The following is a 16,319-nucleotide window of genomic DNA, read 5'->3' as shown; positions in this document are numbered from 1 at the left end:
AAATAGTGCCACAATAAATGCATTTGGATTCAACAGGGCAAAGATTCAAAGTACCTGTGTTAATATGAATTTGTCCCAAAAGCTGTGATGAACCAGCAAATAATTCTTCACACAGGAAATTAACTGATCCCACCTTCCAGGAGTGCAATCTACCTGGTCACTGCTAATATAACTCGACACAATGGATCTATTTGGCATGCCTGATAATATTCAAGGCATGAACATGGGCACCTTTCATCAAGCTCATCATGGAATGAAGGGCTAATCTGAAATGCATACAAATGGATTTTTAGTATATGTTCCAGGTACAATTTACATTTCAGGGAAACTATCATATAATGCAATTGAATATTGTGAACGTTTAATTTATTTTAAAATTGAAGCCATCTAGACCTTGAAAGTTATCGGCCATATGTCAAAGAAAAGCTGCCCACTGTGTTGCAGTCAAAATGCCCTCCAAGAGGCAGACCAAAGACAATACAATGTATTACACATTCAATTTTCTCTCTCTAAATAGCAAAGATACAACAGTAGGGAAAAATCAGTAGTGAAGGCCACATTTTCCCTTGCATTTGCTTGATGCTAAAATGCAAAAGAAAAGAAGAAGAAAAAGAGATTAAAGCTTCTTTAAAAGAAAAAATGGAGATAAGAAATAAGTGACTTATAGTTGATGGGGCAAGTCAGTACAAAAACAGTTGGAAATGCTACACAAGAGTAGAAAATATGAACAAGAACAAAAGAGGACTATCAGCTTGAAAATGGTCACTCACCACCTTGTAAACATGAAAATGCATTTCACAGATTAAAAGTTTATGGGAAGTAAACTTCTTTAAATTATTTGTCAGTTCAACCCTGATTCAAAAAAGTATGGCTAGCAAAAATACAGAAGATCAAATCCACTTATGTCTTGAAAGGAGCAGTTTCCCCTCCCTGAAAAACTGCTGGAACTCTACTCTTTGAAAATGTCTAGAGAATAATCTCTCTCTTGCACGCAGTGTTGCACTTGCATGTTAGCTCTCATGTTCACACTCACAAACTTCTGAAGGACAGGCTTGCTGCAAGGTTTTCCACACTGCTATAGATTGAGACGTGGGGAAATGGTCGGAGGAAAGCAGGCAAATTCTCTTAGAATGCTCCGTGCTACATCAAGGTTGTTTTGGGCTATTTCAAGCGCCCGCTTCACTTCTTCAAAGGAATAGCCTTCTCCCATAAGTTTTGCAATTTTTGCATCAACATTTTCTATAGATGGGTCAGAGTTATGTGCCTTCCTATGGTGTATTTCTGGAGCAGTCCGGCGGGGCAGTGGTTTAGGAGGTCTGGCTGGTGCTTGTGAACCATCTGCACAAGAAGAAAATCAAAAGAAAAACACAATTTGATATTCAATAAATGTAACGAGAGCCAACATTCTTAGTTATTCATAGCCAATGTTTCTGTGTGGAATTTTTTATTAATTAGCTTAATTTGTTAGGGTGCTGGGGAAGTGTTTGCAGCAAACCTGAATCATCATATGCCATTTTTATTTTTACACATACTGTTTCCTAAATGCACCATACGATTACACTTAATGAAGAAGAAGGTAATATGAAAAAGCAGATCACTGATAATCAAGATTGGGACTAAATTTGGCTTCTTGCCTTTTTAAATCTAAGGACCAATCTTACATAGTTATCAAAGCTCACAATGAAATCTGAATGGAATTGGAAATCTGGTACAACGCCATGTACCAAAACAACCCACAGTTCCATTTAAATTTTGTACAGGTAAGATCAAAATGATTTTCCATTTTATTTGGTGGCAGAATTAGTCATACATGCCTGAAGCCAACAGCAGAAAAAGAAAGGACACAATCAGTCAAAATTAAGCTTCTTAAATCCCACTGGTTTCAGTGCAAGAACTAAGCTAGGGTTTAAATACCGTATTTTTCGCCCTATAGGATGCACTGGCCCATAGGACGCACCTAATTTTTTTTGGGGGGGGGCGGAATAAAGGGGGGGAAAATATTTTTCCCCCAGGCGCGGGGCTGGGGCGGGGGAAGCCCGAGCTTCCCCCGACCCCAGAACATGCAGCTCTCCGCAAGCGTGGGAGCCCAGCGCTGGGCTCCCACGGCTTGTGGAGAGCTGCGCGAAGCTAAGTCTGGGCACGCTGCGCCTCCACGCTGTCCCCCGAGCTTGCGGGGCTGGCGGCAGGGAGAAGCACGCTTCTCCCCGCCGCCAGCCTCCAAACCAGGTCAGGAGACAGCGGGATGGCGGCGTTCCGCCTCCCCACTGTCCCCCGAGCTTGTGGGTTGGCGGTGGGGCTCTCCTGAAGCCTGCATTCGCCCCATAGGACGCACACACATTTCCCCTTCATTTTTGGAAGGGGAAAAGTGTGTCCTATAGGGTGAAAAATACGGTATCTTCCATGGATATCAACTATGGAGTGTGAAGCTTTATGTCTTCACCACACAATTTGCAATTTTACAAAGAACATAAAAAACAATGAAAGCAATTTCTATGGTGATAGATGGCTGATATTTCGGAAAGAAGCCGGAACTGGCATGGCCAACACATTCTCCAGTAAATGAAGAGGAAGAGATGGCACTGCAGGACCTTGTCTATCAGCTCTCCTGAAAAACTAGCCCAATCAGGCTTCTCCCTCATTGCACCAGCCATTCCATTAGACTAAAGAAGAGAGAAGATGGGGGTTTCCGGCCACACCCATGATCAATGGTGGATGTTCTTCGGAGCCCTCTGGGGGTTGAGAGGAAGTTCAGGCAGGGGAAAGAGAGGATTTATGAGGCATAAATCCTCGCAATGCTCCCCAGTGGAGTCTGGGGAGTTTACAGTATCTTGCATGCCATGCAATCCTGTGTCTGCCAACTTGAAAGGCAAAGTGGGAGTGACCTGGGAGGGTGTCCCTGCTATGGATGATCCTCCGCTACCGGCATGGTTTGCAGATGGTTCCTCCTTAATCTGAACAACTGGCTTTAATCAAGAGGCGCTCCTGGACCAAGTGAAGGATGACAACTGGACACTAAATAAGAAATGCTGCTGCTATGGGAGGAAATGATCGACTTGTATTTGCAACAGGAGCGGAAAACCTGATTTTAAGAAATTGTATTAAAGTAATTTGGCTTAATTTGTAATAATTCATGGGAATTATAAAAATAAATTTAGAGGGACAGAAAGAGAGAGAAGACTGGGGTACAGCTCTATTGACATAGCTGAGAAACCAGTAACAGTTGGTGTCTCTTTGAACGGTTGTCTTTCAGCTGGCCACTATAAGGGCTCTATAGCTATTAACTAGTGTTTTGAGTTTGTCCCCCTGCCCCCCCAAATTCCTTTTTCCTATTGGGGTGTGTCCCTCAGATTATAAACCCAAGGGCAAGGACCGTCTTATTATATATCATGGACGGGGAACATAGAGTCTCAGAACATCTGGAGTGTGACCACTCCCATCATTTTTACACATGATAAATTAGTGATTCATTTGTCATATTTTAAGGTTCCTATTCTGCCAAATAATTAAACAGATTCTGATCGGCCATAAAATGAGCTGGAATGAATATAAAATATGCATTATGTGTTGAATTGCTCAACACAATACAGAATACAAATGCTACCCACAAGTGTTTTATTCAATTCAGGTTAAAGGTGGAACAGTTCCTCATGAATATTATTAATTACACAGACTATAAATCCAATAAAAAACTTTCCAGTTTATACTATGACATGATTTAGTACACAGATTTTCATTTAATTCAGCTTAAATTGAAAGTATTGATACAATTCACACTGCATCATTATTTGAAGTGCTGGTTGAAACTCGTGGATATTTTAGAAGATTGTGGTAGAAATCATCCAAATATTGTAGCCCACACAAATATCAAGACGACTATAAGTACGTCATGCAGCAATTTGGTTAACATTTAAAAAAGAAATTTAGCTAGGATCAGAAGGACCACCAATAATGGAAAACAATTAGTTCAAGTTAAAGAATCACACCCTAAGTAAGTTAAAGCATGGATAAAGTTAACTATGCAAGCTTTAATGGTGGCATTTTATAAAGAGAACTGTTTTGTGTTCATTGTGGACTAGAGCAAGGGGTGGGGAACCTCTGGCCCAATCTTGGCCCACCAGGGAGTCCAATTTGGCACTGCATGAGTTGGCATCACTTGTGACATCAGCGGATGGTAGGAGGGCAGGGAATTCAGCATTTCCTGCAGGTTGAGCAATGCTGAATTCCAGCAGGGAACAGGCACCAATTCATGGGTTAAATCCTGCCACGTTGGATGCAGGTGAGTGACAGATTGGCTATGAGATGCCCATTAAATGCTGGCTTCTTTCTCCCCATCCCCCAATGGGGAAAGCAGAAAGAATGGCTTTGCTACCCCTGTGCTTTGTGAAGTGCTGAGCATAGGGCTCACAACAGCATTTGTGCTGCTGTTTCTAAAAGCCTGACAGCAAGCTGGCTGTGAGGCACCTGGGAACACAGTGCAAGGGCTTTTGGCAGGTCGGCGGGACAACCAACCTGTTCATCTTGTCATGCAATAATGACAATATGTGACTGAGAGTTAGGCAGGCCCACCCACCTCTTCAATTTGGCCCCTTGGAGCAAAAAAATAATAATGTATCCATCCTTGGAATAGAACCAAAGAACCCCAGCTGCAGCCATGGTCTTCTGAGGGGAAAACTTCTAAAATCCCAGTTAATGTTTATCATGGAAATGTTTAGGAATAAGGAGTTCATTTCCCAACACCAGCTATGTTTATCTAAAGAGTTTATCTAACTATCTTCAGTTAGGTATGCTTGGTCTGTAATGTCTGTTTCCAATTACAGTGGTACCTCAGGTTAAGTACTTAATTCGTTCCGGAGGTCCGTTCTTAACCTGAAACTGTTCTTAACCTGAAGCACACCACTTTAGCTAATGGGGCCTCCCGCTGCTGCTGCGCCACTGCTGCACAATTTCTGTTCTCATCCTGAAGCAAAGTTCTTAACCCGAGGTACTATTTCTGGGTTAGCAGAGTCTGTGACCTGAAGCGTATTTAACCCGAAGCGTATGTAACCCGAGGTACTACTGTACATGAAACTATACTTCATTAGTCTAGGTATACAAATGAACATTCAATACACTGCAATGTGTAATCTTATTTGGTGGAATGCAATATATATCTATGTCAGTGGCTTTTCTATTTTAGTGTTGTATTCTAATGTGTGTAAATGATAAACGGGCAAGTGCCTCATACAACCAGGTCCGATTTTTAAAAATATACATATTAATACTAGGCTTCGCCTTGCAGAACTACATTTTCATCTAACATCATGTGAATGTAGGGTCAAGTTTTCACAATGTGCATATGCTGCCTGGGCAGCTGCTGTTGCATTCAATAACTGTCCAAACTATGAACTTGTGGAGTACAAATCACACACTTAGCACATTCCTGAGGGATCTTGGAAGAATTCTTGTTGGCATAACGGGCACTCCTCTTAATTTCCTAGGTTACTCTGTGAAATGCAGATACCACTTAAGTGGTTGACAGGATGGCTCCCAGGTGCCTTCTCCTGCTAGGTAGAGCATGTTCAGCTACCTCAAGTAACTGAGAGCTAAAATCAGGCAGGGAGAATGCCAAAATATAAGCAGCAAAACTCACTGTGACTCTGACCTAACAAAATTCAGAGCTCATTATCAAGCCTATTCTGTGGTGGTGACGACAGTGAAGAAGTAATACTTCTCCACGGCTACTGTGTCCTTACAATGCTTCTTATAAGAGCTTTTCTGAGTGATTCATGGCCTACTTCGACTTGGCCCAGCTGATGATGTCAAGTTTGATGCATTTACTAAGTGATGATGTGTATACCACTTTGAGGACAAGCTCACTCATGTACACTGTGATTTGATGCTAATGTTGTGAAAGTTCTAGCTAGTGATAAAGTGCCCCATTTGATCCTGCATTACTGGATGAATTTCAGTTGCAGTGGCGGCAGGACACAGGCAAGGCAAACACACCCAATTCAGGTGAGGCAGTGGAAATGTTAAATTGGCCACACAGAGGTGCGTCTTGCATCTTCATATCTTCATCATGCAGTTTCTGTCACATACTGAAGATACACTTCTTTATCCTGGCCTTTTGACACCTGAGATGTATATTTTGCATGACTCACCCTATATTGTGATTGTAACTTGTTTAAAACTGCTTTTAACATTGTAGCTTAAATTGTTGAAACCCTTCATGGGGCCTTGTGGTGAAAGGTATATACATAATGTTAGCAATAATCCATCAGTCGGACCATACACCAAGATCTTCTCCTGAGGCATTCTTGTGGTTGCCCTGCCATCTGAAATGTGACAGGCAGGGACTAGAAGAGGCTATTCTTAGTTGTGGCACACCTCTTGTGCTGTTCCTGCAATATTCTCCTAGACCTTATTTCATATAGTATGATTTCCATTTGTCTATATGTAATATTACCTTTGTGTAGGGAGGGAAACTAGTATGTAGTGTGGGCCTGAGAAACACAGCTATCTCTCTAATAAAGTAATAGAAATACAATAGAAGTTCAGATAAAGATGGACAGTGCCATAGATCACCAATTTCAAATGTTTTTTTCTTCCTTATAGTAATTCATTGTGTTCAGTATCACAAAAAGGACAAAGTTATCAATTTGTTCTTTGGGGGAGAAGGTGGCAAAGAAATGGTTCTGTATACTGTGCTTTGCTTACCTGAACAAGATGGAAGCTGGTCATAGTCCTGCGATGTTCTGTGTGTTTTCATATTTTCACCAGTTAATCTTCGAACTGGAGGTAAAGGAACTAAGCCATTTACAGGATCAAAGAAAAGATCTATACAATTTTAAAAACAAAAGGAAATTTAATGTTCATAGGACAATTATAGTAATCAAAGAATATGAAGATCAGAAATGAATACAAATGAGATCACTGGTAGGCTAATAAATACAGGCTTAATTCAAATGCCACAAAATGAGCTATGGAAATGTGCACTCCTCCATACCCACATGCAGATTTCCCCTTTCCTCCCATGCTATGTCAACCAGGTAAATCACAATCAGGTGAAAAAGGATTTATTTCTTCTAAACTATGGTTTGCAAACCTATTTCAAAATATAGTTTCAAATGAAGGTTGGGCTAGAGCTGCTGTGGATTTTTGCCTCCAAATCTCAAGGTGAAATATACAAATAGGCCTCTGGTGGCTACCCTACATCAAACCTTCTCATGCTGTTTTTCAGTACTGCAGCCATTGCTCCCCACTCCACCCACTGAGCAGCAGCACATTAAAAAATAAAATAAAATCTGAGCAGCAAGAGTGGAAATACATTCAGACAACAGGGCTTCTGTACCACCTCCTCCCCTCCACTACAGCTCCAAAGTTCCCCTGAAAAGTCATTCTTGAGGATACAAGACTCTCCAAAATGAGATGGAATGCTCTTTGCTGTAGTATAGCAACAGAGTAGTATGTATCAACAGTAAACAGTGAGAACAGAAGTAGATCCAAATGGTGGTGTTTTTGAAGGGTTATGGAAATATAAGGCTACTTCAAGAGATTTGGACAATGTTGTGCGGTAGGCGCTGTACACCGTTATCTCACTATTTCAGAAAAACCCCCTATAATTTTGCAATAGTCCTGTAACATATGCTTCTTCTGCTTCAGCATGAGAAAGAGAGTTTCAGTTTGAGACTTAGTTACGTGCACGCAGACACCTGCTGCGTGATTTCTCCAATATGCCTCTTTGAACTTCAAGTGCCCTATCCAGAAGTGGTGCATACATTTGTATTTGTCCTTGCAATTTATCATTCACTATAGCATACATAAATCATCCATTTTCTTACGATGTCTAAATGGTAAGTTTATAGTTAGAAATACGACCAAAGCTAGCTAGCACTTGATGACAGTTCCCACCCCCATCTGTCTATGTCTCTACTATACTAGAAGATGAAAAATGTATTCCCTTTTGAACTCTTACCTGCAGGAGGAAGGTAGAGTTCGTGTCCCGACAAAGGTCTGCTTCCTGCAATGAGTGGCTTTGATTGCTCAATGAGGCTGTGGCGTGCAGGGGGTGGCGGAGGGGGAAGCGAGGGTGGCGGGTTGTCAGATGCATCTTCGCCTGCATTGAGAGAAAACTCATTAAATAAGCGAATCTTCATTAATGCTATGATCAAAAGTGAATCTTAAAATTGATTTTCTCTGGCCAGGAAGAGAGGTGCTTCCTCCAAAGGTTTATCAAGGAGTTCAGTGACTCCAGTAATGAAATTGTGCATCATAAAAGTGAAGCTTCCAGACAACACTTAACGCATGCTGTGAATGACCTTTCGCTGTATCGTTTTTAGAAGTTTTCTCTGTGTTGTAAAATTATCTGTACATCTGCATTTGAGCTTTTGTGCATTGTGGGTTCAATGATGAATGCAGGATGAACTTTCTTTCAGGTGATTATGACAGATCATAATTAAACCCATAAACAAGTACATATATGAAAGCTCACATGAGCTGTAATTTTAGCATGTAGCATCACTACCAGGAAATGCTTATTGACAAGGCAAGGGTCTAAACAGCAAGAAGAAACATGGGCAGGATCCATGGACCTGTCAGCTCAATTCACTGAGCCATGGAACATCTTCAGTGGGAAAATGCAATGGCAGCAAAACAAGAAATCTTAATGACTTTAAAACGAACACCGTAGTATAACGAAGTAGAATAAGGCTTGTGATGTCATTTCTTAAGAGCTTTTGAATTCCATTGTGCTTTTAAAACTTTGCTTTATGCAATAATCTTCTCATCTACAAATGTATTACTTAAGTTATAGCCTGGGTTACAAAGAATTATGTAGGGAAGTCCACGTGCAGGAGAGTAGTTCTTCCCTTCTAAAAAGCAGCACCTAGTATCATGTTAGAGTCATTTGTATTAAACTGTTTGACTAAAAGATATTTTTGCTGTGCTACATTTTATATCTAGTTGTATATGCATGTGTGTTCATTTATGTCAAGTTTAAACATATACACTATACCTACAATTTGTGGCATTGTTTGGTCTAATATGTTTAAGTAGTCCAACTATGAATTCATAAAAGAGAAATTCATTATTCCACCAGCTCTCCTCTGCATAATTTATGCTACAAAAATAGATGTAAAATAATGTATTACCTGGAGGGTGCACAAGCAGGTCATAATCGGAGGGAGTCCTGTTGACTACTGAGCCATGTTTTAAGTTTTCCCTCAAAGGAGGTCGGGCAGGTGGTAAAGGTACTGGAACAGTAGGCTCAAAGGTATCACCTAAATAGCAAAAGTAGATTTCTTAAAACTGCACCTTAAAAAATAATCTGATTTTCTTCTAAGCATGGAAAAACAAAGTTTAGAAGTCATACCCATCTCTGGATGTTTCAATCTTTTCATCTCAGAGGCAGAATTGTGTGTTTCGCTCATTATTCCATTCTCACATACACTGAAAGCAGAGATTGAACACCGGCATGTTAAGTTACATGAAAACAGAAAAAGGACATTCACCATAGATGATCATTAATTTATTAAGCCATTGTATTTCTAAAAAAACCTACTGGTTCACCTTTCTAAAATGGGGACGGGGGTCAGAAAACAAAACATTACTAATTAATAACAATTTTTAAAATTGAAATAGTTTTGATGTAATTTTTATTACTATCTTTGTAAACCACTTCAAGGTGCATTTGTAATGGTATGTGGTACAAAAAATTATTTATAAATAAATACTATCTCCAGAAAAGAATTCAAGAGCAATGCGTTGGGTGCCACCCACTTTTGTTTTGTACTTGGTTACAAAATGGAATTTTTGTTGCCCAGAGTTAAGAGTCTGGATTGCCCTAATTTTTTTGCTTTTCAGAGTTGCTATACCACTCAGTGTGAGAGACCTAACCAATATAGGGATGACCCTACTTTGGCAAGAGATGGGGAGGGAGATGTCATGTGGCTGTTTGCATGGCATTACATTGCCTCAGATGGAGCTGGGTGAATGAGCTGGTTTTAAATTACGCTTAATGTTGCTATATAGTTTTAATGCCCTGTAACAACTGGTTGACTGGGGATTAGTTGAGTTATCTGTATGGCTGGAATAAATGAATGTGAGTGAGGTTTGGCTGTGGAAGATGGTTAAGGATGTATTTGGGAGTTGTTACAGGTGTAGGGATGTGTGGGTATAATGGAACTGCAGCTTCTATTTCAGTTATTTTGCTTAGTTACTAATTATACTGTTTTATGTAGTTCTTTTGCAGACAGTTTATTTTTATCTAATATTTTATGTTTTGTTTTCCTGTTAATTAAGTTATTTTAAATGTGCATTTTTTAGTATTTTAACATTGTACTGTAATGTTTTGTTTTATTTTGTAATGTTTTGTTTGGTGCCTTGATTCAGTCTGTAAATAGTATTGAGATTATTATGATGTTTTAAATATAAAGCAATGGAGACATTATGTAAGCAAACAAGCAAGCATCTGGAGGATACCTTCAAAAAAGGTATATTGACCACATCATATTTTGTATGAAAATGATAGTAGTTGGTATCACCCTAATTTGAACATTTGCATCAATAAATTAAAACATGAAATTAAGCTGAAACTAGATATACTATCATGCCAAAGAATGATTCCACCATTGCCTTCAAACCATGCCTTACCGAATGTGAGACTTTATATTATGACAATGAGGTGACTGTGAAGTCAAAGAAACAGGATGAGATGAAGGAATCTTGTATTCATCTTCTTCTAAACATTCTCTTGGTTTCTCAGGGAGGGAATTTTTAACAGGAACAGGAGACCTCAAGAGAAAAGTATATCAAACCCAGATAAGTTTCTTTGTTATAGTAGCAGATATTGATGACATTTATTGGTGATTTAAATTGAGCTTTTTCCAGGGCTGTTAGGTTAAGATTAGCAGGTGGTCACCTAATAGGCTTCCCAACTGAGGAGGGCTTTGAACCAACAACTTTCCTGGATCCAAATGCAACACTCATTGTGCCACTCATTTGGTGATTTTTCACACTGTATGTAACAAAAATATGCAATAAATTCTACATAAATATGAATGGAATATGATGCTTATTGATAAGGTAGCTACATAACGTTTTCCTCTTAGAGCTAAGGAAAATTATGAGATTTCTGTTGCCCCCTCAGTTAGATGTTAGAAGCAGGGGACACGACCCTTAACATAGTAATTTTATCTTCAGCTGATGTCCCAAAGGAGAGAGAGAGATAACGGGAACTTAATTTTTTTTTAATCATTCATCAAATGATCCTGAAATATATAATGTAGGTGCCCAATATTAAATGACAGAGAGATGACATGTTTAGCAAGATCTGCACACTTCCATTTTCATTAGTTTAGGAACAAACTACATGCAAGTTTAAGAAAGCCTGATTCAAAAAAAAAGACCAGCAACAGCCATTTTGGGTGGAGAATAACTAGGGAAGGGTAAAATAGGAAATGCTTAGTTGTTTCCTATCAATGGCATTTCCACTCAAATTTCTTCCCACCCTCTATGCAGGGTGGGTTCCAGATATCTGTTTTAACTATTACACTTCATTCAATGTACTACATAAACTGCGTAAGGTGATTCCACATGTTCAACCTGGCCATTATGGGCAAGTTAAGAGTGTAAAAGCCAAGCAGAGTGAGAGTTCTACATATATTAAACATACTCCAAAGTTTGAAGAAGAAAAGAAGAAGAAAGTCAGTTAAAAGAACTCAAGACATTTAAAAAATGTAAAGCAGAAATTTAACTGACAGTAACAGAAAATGGATTTTCAGTAGAAGATGAGAATCTGAAATTTAAATATTCCTGCCGTGCAATATTTAACCACCTTCTGTAGAGGGAGCCAAAGCACATCATATATTCAAACAAAGAGGTTTCTGCCTCTTGTCTGTACCCCAACTAAATATTCAAAGCTAAAAGTGTTATCATAATTTTAAATTTAATGTTGCTAACCCACAAAACCAGGAGCACAGGATAAAGCTTTGTGTGTTCCGAAAGCCCTTCCATTTTCTCTAGACTTAGTTTAAACCATGTTGAATCCTCATTTGCCTTCCTTAAATGAGGTTGACTATTACATCTGAATAGATTAATTTTTGTCTTAAAATCTAGTCTGTTTTTACATAACGTTAAGGGGAATTACCCACCTTAGTTCATTCAATCCAGTTTGGTATATCCAAATTAACTTAACTTTGAACCCATCAAATGATCTTATTGTTAACGAACTCAAAGAGGCTTACTAAAGCCTCTTATTTATCTGATGGGATCTCATTGAGTTTCCTGGCATATACTGATATGTTAGGCTGCAATCCTACCCACAACTACACTGAAGGAAGCTTTATGGAACTCAGTGAGACTTACTCCCAGGTAAGCAGGTCTAGGATTGTAACCTTAAACATGTAAGACTGGTTTATTTAAAGGTGACTCCCATGTTCTGCAAATAGCTTTGTAAACCTCATTCTGCTTTAAAATCTCCCTACTAAACTATTTGCACCAGTCTTTTGAATTCCCGTTTAAGTTACAATAGCCATAAAATATTATTGATGAATATGGCTAATTTTACAATGCTATTAATAAATATGTCAAGAAATGTTGTATGCTTTAAAATGTGCTCCTATTTATTTTAAGCGTTTATATCCTACTCATCAAAAAACCTATTAAGGGCAACTTATCAATAAACAAACCAGCATTGATTGATTGATTGATTGATTGATTGATTGCACTCAACAATGTTAAGCCAATACAATGACTTCTAAGCATATTAAAGTTCCACAGTTCCACAAGAGAGTCACATCATATAGTTTGCCCTGAAAATATTGTTTTCCAATCAGTTGAAAAGGAACATTCCATCTTCCAAAGTTTTACAATGAGTAAAAGCTCATGGAAAGTTTTTGTTTGCCATTAACAGGATTTGCTGTGCTTAAAGAGCATGGCACATCCAGCTTACAAAGCAACAAACATATAGCAAAAAGATGTTTCTTGCAACTACTACTAACCTATGTATGCTGACACTTGTTACGCTACCACTACACTATTATATAACACTTTTGCTATTTATGAGGAAGTATCATGTTCTGAGAGCCTGCTACTGGGTCAGCAAAGCAAGAAGTTAAAACAAAGAACATCTGGAAACACAGCATAATATTAGTATGGTAAGAGGTTACCAAGAACAATAACCTAAACACAGAACACATTCCACACATGATGCATTGACTTTATATTAATTCAATACAAATGTGCACAATAAAAGAATGTACATGCCGCATTATGACCAGTAGGAAACCAATATAAAAACTGTGACCATTAGAAGGCAGGGGAAGCATACTAATGAACCCAAGAAAACACTTCATTATTACTCATTTGAAAGAAGTGGTTTCTTGGGCTCATTAGTATGCATTTACCCTAAGTTCCCATTTGCCTTTGGCTAGTATCTTATGCTGGGCTGCATCTTTCTATGAAATAAAGGATGGGGGTGGGGAAGAGTGTATTTCTTGTTCAGTTATGAGAAGCAAACCATAGGATCTAATCAAATGGGGCGTAGAATTTATTTGGTGGGTTTTTTTCCTCCTGGCAAAAATGCCTCCTGGGGAGCTGCTTCAACAAAATATACAAAATGAACTGCTAACATGCTTATTTCTTCTATCACGATGAACTGGGAATAGGGGAAGAAGCAGAGTAGCTCTGACAGGTCTCTTCATATTTTAGAGTATCTCCTTGAGAGGCAAAATCCCCATTTCCTCCACATGCTAATGCTGGTTTTTACAACACCCCTGTCGTATGCGCCACCAAATCCATGCTTTTCCAGAATAATGCTCATCTCTTGTATAACTGACACATTGTCCCACAATGGGATTTGGAGGAACTAGAGCATGCTGATTTTTCATTTCATATTCCTCCAGCAGGAAATTCATCCCCAGTTTCTTGTAAATATGAATCTTTTTAGGGTGTTTTAAAATCACGCACAGACAAGGTATAGATTTAGGTAGGTAGCTGTGTTAGTCTGATGCAGTTGAAATAAAATTTTAAAAAATAGTCCAGTAGCACCTTAGAGACCAACTAAGTTTTTCTGGGTATTATATAAGGGTCTAGTGATTTCTGTTTTGGTGTATTGTATCTGAAGAACTGTGCATACACACAAAAGCTCATACCCACAACAAACTTAGTTGGTCTCTAAGGTGCTATTGGACTATTTATTAATTTTTTATTTAGACAAGGTACATTTTAGTTTTAACAGAAATTTAATTTGTTAACTTAATCAAGCCAACTTTCTTTTCCCTCATACTTTGTAAGCAGTATTTGTAACTTTAAAATAAAACTTACTTCATATTCGGCAAGACTGAGGCAACTGGAGGTGGTGGTGAGAGCCGAGGTGGAACATCATACTCTTCATTTCCTAGATGGCCATTTGAAAATATCTGCAAAGGATGGATTTCTCAGTATTATAACTCTTCCACAACGAGTAGGTAAAATCAATAATTGGATGCATTATTTAAGTCCTTCTCCTCAAATTTAATGTATCTCAATCTGCTCTTTGTAGTCCAATACCAATATAGGTAAAGGTAAAGGACCCCTGACTGTTAGATCCAGTCGCGGACGACTCTGGGGTTGCGGCGCGCTCATCTCGCTTTATTGGCCAAGGGAGCCGGTGTACAGCTTCCGGGTCATGTGGCCAGCATGACTATGGCGCTTCTGGCGAACCAGAGCAGTGCACGGAAACGCCGTTTACCTTCCCGCCGGAGCGGTACCTATTTATCTACTTGCACTTTGACGTGCTTTCGAACTGCTAGGTTGGCAGGAGCTGGGACTGAGCAATGGGAGCTCACCCTGTTGTGGGGATTCGAACCATCAACCTTCTGATTGGCAAGCCCTAGGCTCATAATTCTATACAAATAGTGGTCTTTTTCTGAACTCCAGGCATTTAACACAGACTGGCCTAGTTTGCCATCATGCGAAGACAAACCATGGCTGAGTGTGTACAAACAAGCTTCTGAGGAGAATATTGTGGCTGCTTTGTTCCTCTCTGGTTGTTTTGCTGCTGTGTGTCACACTGAGCTAAGCCATAAGGCTTCATATGTAATCTGAACCAGGGCTAGTGGTTTAGCTGTCTCCAAAGTAACTATAAATCAAAACCAAGGTTTGTTCTTTGTTCACAGCATATGGTTAGTCTGGAGAGAGCTAAACTATGAGCCAGAGTTTGAAAGACACACTAAACTATTGCTGAGCTCAGTGTGGCACAGCAGCAAAATAACTGGGAAGAAGCAAGGTAGACCCAATCTCCTTCCCAGGAGGTTGCACCAACCCATGGTTTGGCTTAAACTGATGTGCAATCCAGGCCTATATTCTATGTTCCTTTCTGCCTTACTCTTCTCTCTTACTTAAATAAATATATTTATAAAAACACAAAGAAATCTCCAGAAAACCACAAAACAGGAAAAAATGAAGCTATTGGCAATAGAAAGTCACTATCATAATAATTTGATTAAAGTTTTTAATAGCTCCCTCTTTCTGGCCTTTTTTTGTAACCAAGTAACCCCCAAATTAAAGTGTACAAGCTGTAGCGTTACTTTAAATGAGTAGATGTAATTATTCTTTGATTGTTAACAGGATTTCAATTATATAGCTGTCAAATGGTAAGTAAAGAACAATAAAATGGCACTTGAACTTGTGGGCCACAGTGCCAGAGTGTGAAATAAAATGAAGCTTCATGCACCATGGATCTCTCACCTTGGCACTTTCTGAAGGCAAATCATGGCGTCTGTGTTTTCGCAGAAATACTGGGTCAGAACCCATTCGACAGTGCCGACCATTCATATTTGAGCTTGCTGTGAGTCCAGGTTTGGGAGAACCATCGCCTCCTACTATTCGACATCCTGCGATATTATTTGTTCCGCACACTTCTCTGGGGCACCAGGCTTCGAGCGGCATAGGCTGGTCTCTAGAAGGCACACTTTCAGGATGATGCAAGTGTCTGCTTAACCTATTATCTGGTGGAATGGGCGGGGGTCTTTCTGGCGGAGGTGGGGGAGGATCTCGTACAGGCGGTGGTGGTGCAGGAAGAGGCTTGTCTTGCTTCCTCATCATGCATGGAGAAGACTAGGGAGACGCAACAGAAAGTAATATATCTATAACTGCATGCACTACAAACAGGTTTGCTTTATCCACAGAATTATCTTCAGAAAAAAACTAAGCAAGGCTTTAAAGCGCTGGGAAAACTATTCTCTACCTGCAATGTTTTTCATTTACCACACAGCCCAATCCTAATTATTGCAAGTGAGATTGTAATAATAATTCTTGACAAGAAGTTGAAATTTAAAAGACCTATTTTCTTTCCCATATAA

At 39.3% G+C, this 16,319-nt stretch overlaps 1 protein-coding gene across 1 annotated transcript in view; it reads right to left on the bottom strand.

Annotated features, from left to right (window-relative positions):
* Positions 1 to 349: 349 nt before the first annotated feature.
* Positions 350 to 16,319, bottom strand: part of CBLB (Cbl proto-oncogene B) — a 56,125-nt gene continuing 40,155 nt past the window's right edge. Inside the window, exons 12-19 of the mRNA XM_081198959.1 lie at positions 15,706 to 16,074; positions 14,302 to 14,396; positions 10,630 to 10,770; positions 9,350 to 9,426; positions 9,129 to 9,257; positions 7,955 to 8,095; positions 6,697 to 6,816; positions 350 to 1,338 (exon numbers count right to left, since the gene is read on the bottom strand). Of these exons, the coding sequence (XP_081055085.1) occupies positions 1,076 to 1,338; positions 6,697 to 6,816; positions 7,955 to 8,095; positions 9,129 to 9,257; positions 9,350 to 9,426; positions 10,630 to 10,770; positions 14,302 to 14,396; positions 15,706 to 16,074 (1,335 nt within the window). The 3' untranslated portion in view covers positions 350 to 1,075. The remainder of the gene's footprint in view (positions 1,339 to 6,696; positions 6,817 to 7,954; positions 8,096 to 9,128; positions 9,258 to 9,349; positions 9,427 to 10,629; positions 10,771 to 14,301; positions 14,397 to 15,705; positions 16,075 to 16,319) is intronic.

The sequence above is a fragment of the Podarcis bocagei genome, assembly GCF_964188305.1.
Source record: "Podarcis bocagei genome assembly, chromosome: 6".
NCBI classification, from domain to species: domain Eukaryota; kingdom Metazoa; phylum Chordata; class Lepidosauria; order Squamata; family Lacertidae; genus Podarcis; species Podarcis bocagei.
Note: the sequence above shows the minus strand (reverse complement) of the source record. Positions and strands in the feature narration are given on the sequence as shown.